Consider the following 15794-nt stretch of genomic DNA (forward strand, 5'->3'; position numbering starts at 1 on the left):
GGAGGCTGAGGCAGGAGAATGGCGTGAACCCGGGAGGCGGAGTTTGCAGTGAGCCGAGATCGCGCCACTGCACTCCAGCCTGGGCGACTAAGCGAGACTCTGTCTCAAAAAAAAAAACAAAAAAAACAAAAAAAACAAAAAAAAAAGCCTTTGCTTCCCTAATCTAAATGAATCAACTTAATTTACATTCAAATTGTGCAGTAAGTGCTTAGTACCTGGCAAGCTACACACATACACATACACATATACAAGTATAAAACCCAGCCTGTGAATTTAACAATCACTGGATGGCAGAACATGAATTAAACACATTTGTGTTGACTTTAATGGGGACCTGGCCTATAAATGAGCAAGGTTAGGACATTGCATAATGAGAAACTGTGAGCAAAAGTGAGAAAATAAACTTGTGGGAATGGGTTGGGATATTGAACATTGGCTGACTTGAAATTCGGGAAACGAGAAGGTAACAATAGATAAATAACAAAGGGCCAGACTGAGTGTGGTAAACCCTCAAGTACTGGGGAGCCATCAAATGGTTTTGAGCAGAATTTAATCTGATATTGGTGTACAAAATGAATTAAAGAAGAAAGAATCATAATTAAAGAGCTAAAAGGGTTCTTAGAGAGATTTAATCCAACCCGTTCATTAAGTGTATTTCTTAAACTAGTGATCTGTATGAGACCAGGATTCTATTTGTTATATTCCACTTGATTAGAAGGAAACAGTGAATAATCTATATATATGCATCTGCCTCATTGTATAGCATAACTATAGCTCTTAATTACATATAACACTTGTCAGTGTATAACCGTATCAGTATCTTTTATATCTGGGTGCATTTGTGTTACCTTAATTTCCAAATTCTTAGGGGCAGGGATTATGTCCATGCTATTTAATTAATCCACTAGAGGTCACTGTTTTTTCAGAGACATCTTTTTACCTGTGCTAAGGATCAGAATTCTAGAATTTGATATTTTTAAAAGCTTGTCTGGCTATTGCACATTTAAGCTCTACAGAAATATGATATTTTAAAGAAAGTCTGTTCACATGTGGTATGGGATACAACATCCTGAGCCAGTCTTCCTTTAGGGAGGAAAAAATTGCTTCTTGTAAATGGTGGCATATAATATTTAATGCAGAGATATTTTTATTAGCTTACAGTGAGTCATGATAAATAATAAATTGCATCATAATAGTAATTTTAATAATCATAATTTTAAAATAATAATAAATTTTTATGGCCAGGTGTGGTGACTCAAGCCCGTAATTCTAGCACTTTGGGAGGCCGAGACTGGTGGATCACCTGAGGTCAGGAGTTCAAGATCAGTCTGGCCAACATGACAAAACCCCATCTCTACTAAAAATACAAAAATTAGACAGGAGTGCTGGAACACGCCTGTAGCCCCAGCTACTTGGGAGGCTGAGTAAGGAGAATCGCTTGAACCCAGGAGGCAGAGATTGCATTGAGCCAAGATCACACCATTGCACTCTAGCCTGGGCGACAGAATGAGACTAAGAATAAATTGTTAAATTCACCCAAAAGATTAGATATCTTACTGCAATGACTTCCAAACTTTCGACCACTATAATAAATGCGTTTTACATTATGATCTCATATATGCATATAACTAAAACTAAAACAAAACTTCTGTGAAACAATATTATCCTTACTACATGAAATGCCTCTGATATTTTCTACTCTGTTGCTTTTTTAAAACATTAGCAGCAACCTACTTAATTGATTGGTCCTGATCTGCAGTTTGAAGAGCACTGTTTTGTTGGATGTAGCTCAGGTTTTTGGTTGTTTTACCGTAGGAAACCCGCTTTTCAACACTGAGTCTGAGTTTCCTCATTTGTAAAAGCGAAAGGTTGCATTTAACTTCCAAGTTCCCTTTGGTTCTAATGATTTACAGTTCTAAGCCAATTGTGTCATTAGTCACTGCTACTGTAAAGAAAGTTTTCTACATATGGAAATATTTATTAAAATGATGAAAATTAAAATTATCTGCTTAAGACTAGAGAAACTTATACTACCTTGTAGAAAGGTCTGTCTTAAGAATTTTGAATAAAGTTACTGACTTTAATAATTTGATCTCTTTAGTCTGTAAAAGTGAAGGCTGATAAAATACAGATCAAAGCTTTTAAATTATGAAGAAAAACCAGGGATGTTTTAGAGCATGTCCTGAACAATTTGAACTTGGCATCACTGAGGATGCCATGACCTTACACACCGTTTGGAAACAGAATATTGAATTTGACCTAATTTGGTCTTTCTTACATTATTGTGAAAGCCAGTAAGTACAGGCATATCTTGGAGATATTGCAGGTTTGGTTCCAGACCACCACTATACTAAAGCAATAAAGCAATTGTGAATTTTGTTTCCCAGTGTCTGCAAAAGTTATGTTTCCACTATACTGTAGTCTTTTAAATGTGCAGTAGCATTATATGTTTAAAAAATAATGTACATACCTTAATTTTAAAATATTTTATTGCTTAAAGATGCTACTGATCATCCGAGCCTTCAGCGAGTATTAGTCTTTTTGCTGATGAGGGTCCTGTTTTGATGTGGATGGCCGCTGACTGATCAGGGTGGTGGTGCCTATAGGTTCGGGTAGCTGTGGCAATTTGTTGAAATAAGACACCAATGAAGTTTGCTGCATTGATCGACTTCCTTTCACTAAAGATTTCTCTGTAGCATTAGATGCTGTCTGATAGCATTTTGCCCACAGTAGAACATCTTTCAAAATTGGAGTCAGGCCAAGAGTGGTGACTCATGCCTGTAATCCCAACATGGTTTGGGGGCAAGGCAGGAGGATCCACTTGAAGCAAGACATTTGAGACCAGCCTGGGCAACACAGCGGGACCCATCTCTACAAAATGTTTAAAAAATAAAAAATTAGCTGGGTGTGGTGGCACACAACTGTAGTCCTTGTAGCTACTTGGGATGCTGAGACTAGAAGATCACTTGAGCATAGGAATTCATGGTTGCAGTGAGTTAGATCAAACCACTGCACTCCAGCCTTGGCAACAGAGCAAGACGCTGTCTCAAAAACAAAAAACAAGAAAAAAAGTTGAAGTCAGTCCTCTCAAACTTTATTGCTGCTTATCAACTAAGTTTATGGAATATTCTAAATCTTGTGTTACCATTTCAACGATGTTGACATCACCTTCATCAGGAGTAGATTCCATCTCAAGAAACCACTTTCTTTGCCCATCCATAAGAAGCAGCTGCATATCCATTCAAGTTGGATTATGATATTGATGCAATTCAGTCACATCTTCAGGCTCCACTTCTAATTCTTATCTTGCTATTTCCACCATATCCATAGTGACTACCTCTACTGAAGTCTTGAACCACTCAAAGTCATCCATTAGGGTTAGAATCAGCTTCTTCCAAAAACCTGTTAATGTTGATATTTTGGCCTCCTCCCATGAATCCCAAATGTTCTTTTTTTTTTTTTTTTTTTCTTTTTTTTCAGACAGAGTCTCACTCTTGTCACCCAGGCTGGAGTGCAGTGGCGCAATCTTGGCTAACTAAAACCTCTGCCTCCCCTGTTCAGTGGCGAAATCTCAGCTCACTGCAACCTCTACCTCCCAGGCTCAAACGATTCTCGTGCCTCAGCCTCCCAAGTAGCTGAGACCACAGGCATGCGCCACCACACCCGACTTATTTTTGCATTTTTAGTAGAGATGGGGTTTCGCCATGTTGGCCAGGCTGGTCTCAAACTCCTGGCCTCAAGTAATCCACCCACCTCGGCTTCCCAAAGTGTTGGGATTACGGGCATGAGCCACTGCGCCCAGCCCCAAATGTTCTTAATGACATCTAGAATGGTGAATCCTTTCCCCGAAGGATTTCTATTTACTTTGCCCGAATCCATCAGAGGAATCACTATGGCAACTATAGCCTTAGGAAACATATGTCTTAAGACTTGAAATTACTCTTTGACCGGTGGGCTACAGAATGAATATTATGTTAGCAGGCATGAAAACACTAATCTTGTACGTTTGCATCAGAGTTCTTGGGTGACTAGGTATGTTGTTAATAATCAGTAATATTTGGAAAGGAATTTTTTTTTTTTTTTTGAGCAGTAGGTTTCAACAGTTGTCTTAAAATATTCAGTAAGCCATGCTGTAAACGGATGTACTGTCATTTAGGCTTTGCTTTTCCATTTATGGAGCACAAGCAGAGTAGATTTAGCATAAGTCTTAGGGGCCCTAGGATTTTCAGAATAATAAATAAGCCTTGGCTTCAACTCAAAGTTACCAGGTACATTAGCCCCTAACAAGAGAGTCATCCTGTCCTTTGAAGCATTGATGCCACATATTTACTTCTCCTCTATAGTTATGAAATCCCTAGATGGCATCTTCCTCCAATATAAGGCTGATTTGTCTACAATGAAAATTTGTTTAGTGTAGCTATCTTCATCAGTGCTCCTAGCTAGATCTGCTGGATAACTTGCTGTACCTTCTACATCAGCACTTGTGGCTTCACCTTGCACTTTTATGTTATGGAGATGGCTTCTTTCCTTGAATCTCATGAACCAAACTTTGCTATCTTCTACCTTTTCTTCTGCAGCTTCCTCACCTCTCTCAGCCTTCACAGAATTGAGGAGAGTTAGAACCTTGCTCTGGATTAGGCTTTTGCTTAAGGGAATGTTGTAGCTGGTTTAACCTATCCAGACCACTAAAACTTTCTCTATACTAGCAATAAGGCTGTTTTGCTTTTTTGTGTTCACTGGACTAGCATTTTAAATTTCCTTTAAGAACTTTTCTTTCGCATTCACAACTTGTGTACTGACAAAATAGGCCTAGCTTTTGGCCAGTCTCAGCTTTTGACATGCCTTCCTCACTAAGCTTAATCATTTCTAGCTTTTGATTTAAAGTGAGAGATGTGTGACTCTTCCTTTTACTTGAACACTCAGAGGCCATTGTAAGGGTTTTGTTGTTGTTGCTGCTGTTGTTTTTTGAGGTTTTTTTTTTTTTTTGGCATTTAGTAATGCGTTTTATTTATTCTAGGTTGCATATATTTTTACATTTTTAACACCTGTGCTATTGAAATGGATCTCACAACTGATAGAATCTTAGATTACAGCTGGACGCAGAGGCTCACACCAGTAATCCAGCACTTTGGGAGGCCAAGGCCGGTGGACCACTTGAGGTCAGGAGTTCAAGACCAGCCAGGCCAACATGCTGAAACCCCGTCTCTACTAAAAATACAAAAATTAGGTGGTGGCATGCACCTGTAATCCCAGCTACTTGGGAGGCTAAGGCAGGAGAATCGCTTGAGTCCAGGAGGTAGAGGTTGCAGTGAGCCGAGATGGTACCACTGCACTATAGCCTGAGCAACAGAGTGAGATTCCATCTCAATAAATTTAAAAAAAAAAAGTGGGGGGGCGGGCTGGGTGTGGTGGCTCACACCTGTAATCCCAGCCATTTGGGAGGCCAAGGCAGGTGGATCACCCAAGGTCAGGAGTTTGAGACCAGCCTGGCCAACATGGCAAAACCCCGTCTCTACTAAAAATATAAAAATTAGCTGGGCATGGTGGCTCACGCCTGTAATCCCAGCTACTCGGGAGGCTGAGGTGCGAGAATCTCTTGAACTCGGAATGTGGAGGTTGCAGTGAACCGAGATCGTGCCACTGCACTCCAGCCTGGGTGAAGAGCGAAACTCCATCTCAAAATAATACATAGATAAATAAATAAAAATTAGCTTTTCAGAGAGACAGAGGTCTTAACTTGTTGCAATCTCAAAAAAAAAAAAAATTTAAGGAAAAGCAGTATTCAATGTCAGTGAGTCTTCCATTGTAAAGTTACTAATTGGCCTGATTTCAATATTGTTGTGTCTCAAGGAATAGGGAGGCCTGAGAAGAGGAAGAGAGATGGGTGAACAGCTGGTTGGTGGATCAGTCAGAACACACATATTTATCAATTAAGTTTGACATTTTATGTGGGCTTGATTCATGGTACCCCAAAGCAATTACAACAGTAACATCAAAAATTACCATATATTGCTATAACAGATAATAATGAAGTTTGAAATATGATGATTACCAAACTGTGACACAGAGAACACATTTTGTTGAAAAAATGGTGCTGATAGTCTGGCAGACACAGTTACCACAAACATTCAATTTGTAAAAAATGCAGTATCTGCAAAGCACAATAAAGGAAAGCACAGTTAAACAAGGTATGCTTGTATAAATTTATTTACCAGATTTTATAATACCAAAACCAAACAATATCCCTTAACATTTATAAGAATAGTATCTTTATATCACAGTAAGCTCACTACCTCATTGGTACAGATATTTAAATAAATTTAAGATTTAGACAAATTCACAAATTCCACCTCCATACTTTTATCAAAGTTTTGGAGTCAGAAAGGGCCTTGGAGGTTTTCTAGCTCCTCATCTTTAAGGTATGTAAAATATCTGGAGTATATCCGTAATGTCATGGAGACTAACAGTGGTTCTCACAAAATGTCTCTTGATACCGTTAGAGACAAAACATTGACCTAGAATGGTCTGGGTCGTGACGCACTATGATCCTTCTCATCTTGTGAGTTAGAAATTTTTTACCCACTTGGTGGCCAGAAACAGACCACACTGAGTTTTGATCCTCTGAGACAGTGTGCTCATATAGGTAATTATATAGTTGCAGTTATAAATCCTGTTTGGCTAAATGTAGGCTCTGATAAGCCTTTGAAGGTGAGAAGTCTCCTGAATTGTAACCTAAAATCTTAAATCTAAGGAAAGGAGGACAAATATTGAAAATCAAATTATGATTTTAAAGATCAAATTGGGGTGAATGGTTAATGCTGACAGAGCTAAAAGCGCCATCATCTGGTCCAGAGTAGGGGATTTCACACGTTGCTTCTTGGCAGTAAACAGTAGAATCTCAGAGGTGCGGAAGCCAAAAACCTCTGCAGAACAACTACAACCTCTTCCTGAACAGCCACCTCTGTTGCTTGATATGCAGAATAAAAGCTTTCTGAAACAGGGTTTAACATGTCTCAAAATAGATTTGACAAGTTCTCACCATACCTGCTGCTTCTGCTGGTTTATATATAACATACATACTCTAAGTGATATATATGCACATATATATAAATATGTACGTATATCCACTAAGTTCTTTGGCATAAGTTATTTCTAGTTTTAGATTTACTTTGCTAAAATGAAAACCAGTCATCTAATTTATACCTTAGTGAAAGTAAGATGAAAATGTTTATGAAGAAACAGCTTACAAGCGTTCTTTAACTAGAATGGTTACATATTTTTGTTTTTTAAACTGAGCTTTCATAACTGTCTTCAGGACAACAAAAATTGTGGGAAGAGAATAGAAAATACTTAGCTGGAAGAGAAATGGCACTTTCTCTTCAAACAAAAGGAATTTGGATTTCATCTAAGAAAGGATAGAAAAGAAAGAGCAATGTAACTTGGTGCTTCATTCTTTCTAAAACAACACATAACAAAAACAAACTGGAATTTTATATTGACTCTTTAGTTTATTTCAGTGTCAGGTACCATTCTTTATAAACTGGGGATCAGGGAAGGTATTTAAGGTTCCTTTAAGATAGTTAACATCTAGAAACAATGTTGAGTTTAGTTCTCAGAAGAATTACACAAAGGAGAAGAAAATAGTTTGTAAAGTATATTGAGTTCCTGTGAAAGGGATTAAGCACAGGTGGTATCCTTACAACTTTTTTTGGGTCTTTTTCTAACACTAAATAGAGGTAACAGGATATAGAAAGAGCTTGGCCTAATTTGAATCCTAGATTTACTACTTGTTAGCTGTGCGATCTCAGGAAGTCATTTAACCTCTCAAAACTTGTTTCCTCATCTGTAAAAATAGAGTTGAAGGCTGGGTATGGTGGCTCACACCTGTAATCCCAGCATTTTGGGAGGCCGAGGCGGGCGAATCATGAGGTCAGGAGTTTGAGACCAGCCTGCCAACATGGCGAAACCCTGTCTCTACTAAAAATACAAAAAATTAGCTGGGCATAGTGGCGGGCACCTGTAATCCCAGCTACTCAGAGGCTGAGGCAGGAGAATTGCTTGAACCTGGGAGGCGGAGGTTGTAGTGAGCCAAGATTGCACCACTGCACTCCAGCCCAGGCAACAGAGTGAGACTCTGTCTCAAAAAAATAATAAAAATAAAAATAGAGTTGTAAATTGTGTGAGGATTAAATGAAATAATGTATAAAACCACCTAGCAGTTTGGGAAGATGAAAAAGTGCTGGAGATGCATGGTGGTGACAGTTGCACAACAGCGTAAATGTTCTTCATGCTACTGAACTGTGTACCTAAAAATGTATTAAACAGTAAATTTTACCACAATTTAAAAAATACACCTCGCATATGGTAAGTAATGCTGATTTTTTCCTTTGCCTTCTTTAAAGATGTAATTTTCTTTTAATTCTCAAAAAATAACAGGTTGTATATAGCAGGAGATGTTGCATAAAGCTGTCTTAAATTGCATTCATAATTTACAGTAATGTTTATACATTTTGATTACCATTTGATTCAGCTACACTTGGACCTCATTCTTGTTTGGAACTATTCTGCCTTCAAGATCTTGAAATAAGAGCTTCCCGTCTCTGACCACAACCTCTATCTCAATCTGCAGCTATCACTCCCAAGTCTGCTTTGTGACCTCATTTTGACCTCCCATCTCTAGCCTAGCTCTATTCTTCTGAGTTAGCAGACCCTCTTACTTTTGTTTTCTTGAACTCTGCAGTCAGCGATTACAGTGTCCTCTTAAACAATTGTAGATTCTTTCTCCCTTAACCTTCTGCCATGTCCACCTTCCCAACCTCCAGTCATACTTTTTTCCTATTTAGCTGCTGAACATTTTGGGGAAAGTTCTCAAATAAGACCATTAGCACTTTAGATAAGCTATCTCATTTAATTCAGTCCTCTTAGCATCCCTGAGGAAATATTATGTTACTCACTTTATGAATGGTGGAACTGAGGCTCAGAGTGGTATGGTGACGCACCCAAGGACACTTAATTATTTATAGATTTGGGATTTAAACCCAGGTCTGTCTGATATCCAAGCCTACATTCTTTGTATTCCTTTGGCCCTGTTCTCTCTACTATATTTTTCCCACCTTTGTTTTTCTTTCCTACTGACTTTAGAATAGACCTTTTCTACTCTCAAAATTTGAACCAACCCTAGTAGATAGTTTAACCCACTTTACTGAACCAATTGAGGGCATCCAGCAGAATCTCCTTCAACATCATTTTCTTCGTATGGGCTCTCATTTCTCTGCCTCATTGCTGATAAAGTACCCTCCTTTATCTTGCTGATTCCACTTTCTATCCTGGGCCTTGCTTTATGATTTATTTGTATTCTGCCTCCTTTGAGATATCCTTTCATATTGATTATTTTCCCTCTACCTTAAAAAAACCTGAAAAATATCTATTAGCCGTCTTATAGTAATTAGTGATCTCAGCAAGAGCCATTTCAGGGGAGTAATGAGTACAGATTCCAGAAGGCAGAACGTTGATAACTGAGTAGGAAATATGGAAGTTGAAAATGACAAGGGCAGACTTCTTTAATAAAGGCTTACGACGAAATGAGGAGGGGCTGTGTGATCGAAGGACTTTTTTTTAAAAAGAGATTGGGTAGATTTAAACATGATTACATGCTTTTAAAAAAGAGAAAAAGGGAGAGGTCTGTAGAGTAAATACCCCAGAGTGAGATTCATGGGATTAGCCTCAAATGCCTTTATATATAGGCTGTATCCATCTTTATAAGCCCTGCTGAAATGACACCTCTCTGAAACTCCTTTTGATTGACTCAGGAGGAAGTGTTTCTTCTCTGATTTCCTGTAGCAGCTTCTACATCTCTCATGGCATTTAACACATAACTGTCTTGAATAACAGTGTAGTTATTATGAGCTTTACTGTCTGGGTTTGATTCCTGGCTTCACCACTTACTAGCTGTGTGATTTTGGGCAAATTGCATATTCTCTCTGTACTCAGTTTCCTTATCTATAACAAGGGGATAATATTAGTAGCTACCTCATTGTTATGAGGATCAATATCTGTAAAGCTCTTAGAACATGCATTTTTCTTCTACTGAATTGTAAGGTCTGGCTGGATGTGGTGGCTCACACTTGGTAATCCCAGCACTGTGGAAGGCTGAGGTGAGGGCAGGGGGGTTGCTACTACTCCAGTGTAACTGCTTTCTCAGAAATTAAGGCAAAAAGTCTTACTGACCACGTAAAGGAAATCCAACAGAATTATAAACAGTCTCTGCCTTTAAGGAGCTTGTAAGTCTAGTTAAGAAACCAGACTTAAACATACGAAAAGTTAAACATTGGCCAGGCACAGTGGCTCATGCCTGTATTCACAGCACTTTGGGAGGCCAAGGTGGGCGGATCACCTGAGGTCAGGAGTTCAAGACCAGCCTGACCAACATGGAGAAACCCCATCTCTACTAAAAATACAAAACTAGCCAGGCTTGGTGGTGCATGCCTGTCATCCCAGCTACTGGGGAGGCTGAGGCAGGAGAATCACTTGAACCCGGGAGGTGGAGGTTGCAGTGAGCTGAGATCACACCATTGCACTCTAGCCTGGGCAACAAGAACAAAACTCCGTCTCAAAAAAAAAAAAAAAGAAAAAGAAAAGTGAAACATTTAGGTAATGGTTCTAGTAGTAGGCCATAAAGGAGTTCATGATTAATTGTGTTAATTGTACAGACAATGATGACTCTGGAATTTAGGGAAGGGATTTACTTTAGTCCAAGTTAGTCAAGGAAAACTTTATTGGGCTAGTGGAATTTGAACTTAACCCTGAAAAGTGAGTAAAGTTTGAATAAGAGAGAGACTAATCCAGATTTCTTGTTGATGAGTTTGAGAGTACTTTGTCCTTTAATTTTTTTTTTTTTTTTTTTTTAAGATGGGAGTCTCGCTCTGTCGCCAGGCTGGAGTGCAGTGGCACAATCTTGGCTCACTGCAACCTGTGCCTCCCCGGTTCAAGCGATTCTTCTGCCTCGGCCTCCTGAGTAGCTGGGACTACAGGCGCACACCACCATGTCCAGCTAATTTTTGTATTTTTAGTAGAGATGGGGTTTCATCATGTTGGCCAGGATGGTCTCGATCTCCTGACCTCGTGATCTGCCTGCCCAGCCTCCCAAAGCGCTGGGGTTACAGGCATGAGCCACCGCACCCAGCCTAATTTTTATTTCTGTGTTCTTGTTACAGGCATCCCGATTTTCAACTGCTAAAGGAAGAACAGAGGTATGGTTGAATCAGTATCATTTATCATTTATATATTTATGTTAATAGAAACATTAGGAGTGAACCAGGTGATAGGAGCTCTTGGACTTCCTGTGCTGATGCATTATGTAAATGTCCCATTCTAGCCCACACAAAGAAATATTTGACCTGTTCAGCTTTTTCTTTTGTGATGGTAAGATGATGTGTTTGATCTGTATGATTTATTGTACAGCTGTTCCTCCCGATGAAATCTAATTTAACCTGTTGAAATAGGACATAAACACAGCCTCCATCTCAGATACCGTGCTTCTTTGCCAACTAGATTGTGCCTATTACATTTGTTGAAAGGTTTTTATAGTCCTATAGGATTTCAAAACCAATAATGTACCAGTTACTTAATTATTTGAAAGAACATCTAAAGCATTAATATAAATTCCAAGTTGTGATTTTCTTTCTAAACTTTCCACATGGTATTGTTTGCCTGGTATGGCCATCTCTCAAAACACATCCCTTAACTCTCAGAATAAATGTTCCTGGTTAATAGTCACTACCTTAGTCACCAGGGCATTGAGCACAAATAGGAGATATTTATTTGTTGATGTATATCTTTATAGCTTCAGAGTAGTATAAAAACATATAATTGCCTTAAAACTCCAAGAGAAAGTATGAAATACATGAAAGTTAAATTGTTCTAATTTTTTGAGCTTACACCTATTTTTACTTCTGATGCAAGAGACAGCCCCATGGCTATATTGGCTAGACTCTAACTAAAAGATGGTATCTAAGACTAAACTAACTTTTCGTCTTTTTTCTTCATTCCCATCTATGACCTTGCTTTCAACTTTTATGTATATATATATTTTTTCCTTTACATTTTCCCACAGCTTACATCTTGACCCAGAGTCTTTTTCATCCTGATCTTTTAAAGTTTTGATATGTGTCTGTGCTTGAGAGCGTCCTTCTTTGTTTCAAGTTTGTATTGGCAAAGCTACTCTTGCCTTCTCTCTTTCATAATTCTTTATCTTATTCAAATCTAATCTGAAAATTGAAGAACATTGTCAGGGACAACTTTTGTCTTTTATTGTTAGCATGCTGTTGTAACTCTGGATTTTAAAATTTAAATATCTTTTATTGAAAAATGTTGATTTGCTAACTTGTTCTGCTATGCCTTTCCTGTGATTTTCATTCTGTAGAATTTTCTGTACAACAGTCAACCAGAATTAGAAAATGTTTACCCATTTATTTTTATCATTTTATCTTTTCAAACCTAAACACAATTCCTGTAATTTTTTTTTGTTTAAGAAACCGATAATGACATTTTCTTTCTTTTTTTTTTTTTCGAGACAGAGTCTCACTCTAAATCACCCAGGCTGGAGTACAGTGGCGCGATCTCGGCTCACTGCAACCTCCGCCACCTGGGTTCAAGCAATTCTCCTGCCTCAGCCTCCTGAGTAACTGGAACTGCAGGCACGCACCACTGCTCCTGGCTAATTTTTGTATTTTTAGTAGAGACAGGGTTTCACTATGTTGGCCAGGCTGGTCTCGAACTCCTGACCTCAGGTGACCCACCTGCCTTGGCCTCCCAAAGTGCTGGGATTACAGATATGAGTCACCACACTTAGCCAAAATTTTCAAAAGAAAAACTTTTTTAAAAAAGGTCAGCCAGTAATCTCAGCACTTTGGGAGGCCAAGGCAGGTGGATCACTTGAGGTCAGGAGTTTGAGACCAGCCTGGCCAACATGACGAAACCCCATCTCTACTAAAATACAAAAATTAGAGGGGCATGGTGGTGTGCATCTGTAATCCCAGCTACTTGGGAGGCTGAGGCAGGAGAATCACTTGAACCCAGGAAGCGGAGGTTGCAGTGAACCAAGATCTTGCCACTGTGCTCCAGCCTGGGTGACAGAGCAAGACTCCATCTCAAATAAATAAAAATAAAATAAAATACAAAAATAAAAAATAAAAAGGTCAGCCAGGCATGGTGGCTCATGCCTGTAATCCCAGCACTTTGGGAAGCCAAGGTGGGCAAATCACTTGAGGCCAAGAGTTTGTGACCAGCCTGGCCAACATGGCAAAATGCCATCTCTACTAAAAAAAATACAAAAATTAGCCAGGCTTAGTGGTGCCCACCTGTAATCCCAGCTACTCGGGAGGCTGAGGTGGGAGAATTGCTTGAACCCAGGAGGCAGAGGTTGCAGTGAGCTTAGTTTACAGCATTGCAATCCAGCCTGGGCAACACAGTGAGACTCTATCTTAAAAATATATATTTATTTTTATATTATTTTTCATATTATATATTTTTTAAACTACATATCTATTTTATATATTATATATAGTATACATTATGTAATATATAAGTGTATGTTACATATGTAAATATAAATATATACTTTATATTTTATATATTTATATATTATATACACTTTATATTTATATAGGTACTTTATATATATTTATATATACATATGTTTGCAACAACAGGCAAATCCAAATAGTGCAGTGGGACAGCATTATCAAGTTTTTAAAAAAGTTATGCTGTACTCCTGTAACAATTTTAAAATAATTGGAGGAAAAAGATGAAGGAAGAAGACAGAAGAACTGTATCAAAAAATATATTATTAATAGGTGTACTGAAATTATAGGCTTCTTCTGAAACTAATATATCAGAACCTAGATATAAGGTTTTGCCTAGGGAATAAAAATTTCTACCTTGAAAGTTACAATGTATAAACACTATGAGGTACTTTCCTATTGTTTCAGGTTTTATTGCTATTTGTTATTTAGTTATTTTATTTCTCTTTCATTCTACAGTGGCCATTCTGGAGAAGAAGTACAGTTATGCAGTAAAGCCATTAAAACATCAGATATCGACAATCCTAGCCACTTTGAAAAGCAGTATGAATCTTGTTCTTCTAGCACTCACAGTGATAGTAGCAGTGACAATGAGCAAGACTTTGTTTCCTCTATTCTACCAGGAAACAGACCAAATTCAACAAGTATTAGACCACAGCTGCACCAAAAAAGCATAATGAAAAAGAAAGCTGGTCACAAAGCTGACTCCAAACACAAAGACAAAGAACAGACAGTAGTAGATGTCACTGAGCAGTTAGGCAATTGCAAATTAGATAGTCAGGACAAAGATGCTACATGTGAACTTCCTTTACAGAAAGTAAATACTCAGAGTTCTTCAAATAGCACTTTGCCTCAAAGATTAAAAGCTTCAGAAAATTCTGAAAGTGAATACAGTAGGTCGGAAATAACTTTGGTAGGCATAAGTAAGAAAAGTGCAGAGCATTTTAAGAGAAAATTTGCCAAATCAAACCAAGTGTCTAGGTCAGTCTCTAGTTCAGTGCAGGTGTGTCCTGAAGTTGGAAAGAGGAACTTACTTAAAGTTTTGAAGGAGACTTTGATTGAGTGGAAGACAGAAGATACTTTGAGGTTTTTGTATGGCCAGAATTATGCTTCTGTGTGTCTGAAACCTGAAGCCTGTCTGGTTAAAGAAGAACTTGATGAAGATGACATAATCTCAGATCCAGATAGTCATTCCCCTGCCTGGAGGGAATCTCAGAACAGCTTGGATGAGTCTTTACCTTTTAGGGGCTCAGATACAGCCATTAAACCACTGCCGAGTTACGAGAATTTGAAAAAAGAAACTGAAAAGTTAAATCTGAGGATCAGGGAGTTTTATAGAGGACGATATGTTTTGGATGAAGAAACCACCAAATCACAAGACTCAGAAGAGGTATGCCTTACAGACATTGAGTTTTTCCAGGTCGTTAACATTTGGGAAACTCACCACAGCAAATCTTGGCGCAGGAAGGGTATTGAAGAGATAATTGTTAAGTTTTCAAATAGTTTCTTTAGTCATTCTGCCTTTTGGTTTACGGTGCCATCTCCACTGTTGGCATTACTATTTTACAAATAAGTTGACATTTATCCCCAGTAAATTTTCATCAGTGTGCAATATTTTTTTCTAATGTAAAAATAGCCTAAAATGGTGGGACAAAGTTTTCCCTAATTCTTCATATAATAAATGAAGCCTCTGAAGAGGCTTGCTTTTTCTTCTTCGGCATGTATTCTTTCAGATTTATACATGGGGTCTGTGTGTGTGTGTTTAATGGAAGTATATGCCATGGAATAGACTTGCTAGTTACATTGAAAAATATTTAGCAAGCATGTCCATTTAAAATATTATAGATGAAAATAATTTGTAAAAGAGACTTATTGGGAAATAATGGACAAAGAGAATGGAAAGCACATTCAGATAGACCTAGATTTGAACATCTGTTTTGTCATTTACTAGCCGTATGAAAAATTAGTTTCCTGGTCTGTTTGCTCATCTGTAAATGGGACTATTAATAGCTTCTCTTGCTCAATTGTTATTCGTTTTAAAGATAATGTGTGTAAAGCATTTATCGCAGTACATGACATGTAATTGGTACTCAGTAAATAGTACCCATAAGTAGAGATTGAAAATGTGCCACTGAGATTTAGAGAGCATCTTTTAATATTTCTACGACGCATCTTTGATTCATGTGTACTCCCTGGAAAATGAAGTCATTTAAC

The 15794-nt window shown here is 38.1% G+C and overlaps 1 protein-coding gene across 1 annotated transcript in view; it reads left to right on the plus strand.

The window, feature by feature from the left end:
• The window catches only part of RPAP2 (RNA polymerase II associated protein 2), an 89068-nt gene that overhangs the window by 11330 nt on the left and 61944 nt on the right, over positions 1 to 15794 (plus strand). The window contains exons 7-8 of the mRNA XM_011974459.1: positions 11214 to 11249; positions 14040 to 14970. Of these exons, the coding sequence (XP_011829849.1) occupies positions 11214 to 11249; positions 14040 to 14970 (967 nt within the window). The remainder of the gene's footprint in view (positions 1 to 11213; positions 11250 to 14039; positions 14971 to 15794) is intronic.

This window comes from Mandrillus leucophaeus, unplaced genomic scaffold (assembly GCF_000951045.1).
Source record: "Mandrillus leucophaeus isolate KB7577 unplaced genomic scaffold, Mleu.le_1.0 Scaffold1457, whole genome shotgun sequence".
Taxonomy (NCBI): domain Eukaryota; kingdom Metazoa; phylum Chordata; class Mammalia; order Primates; family Cercopithecidae; genus Mandrillus; species Mandrillus leucophaeus.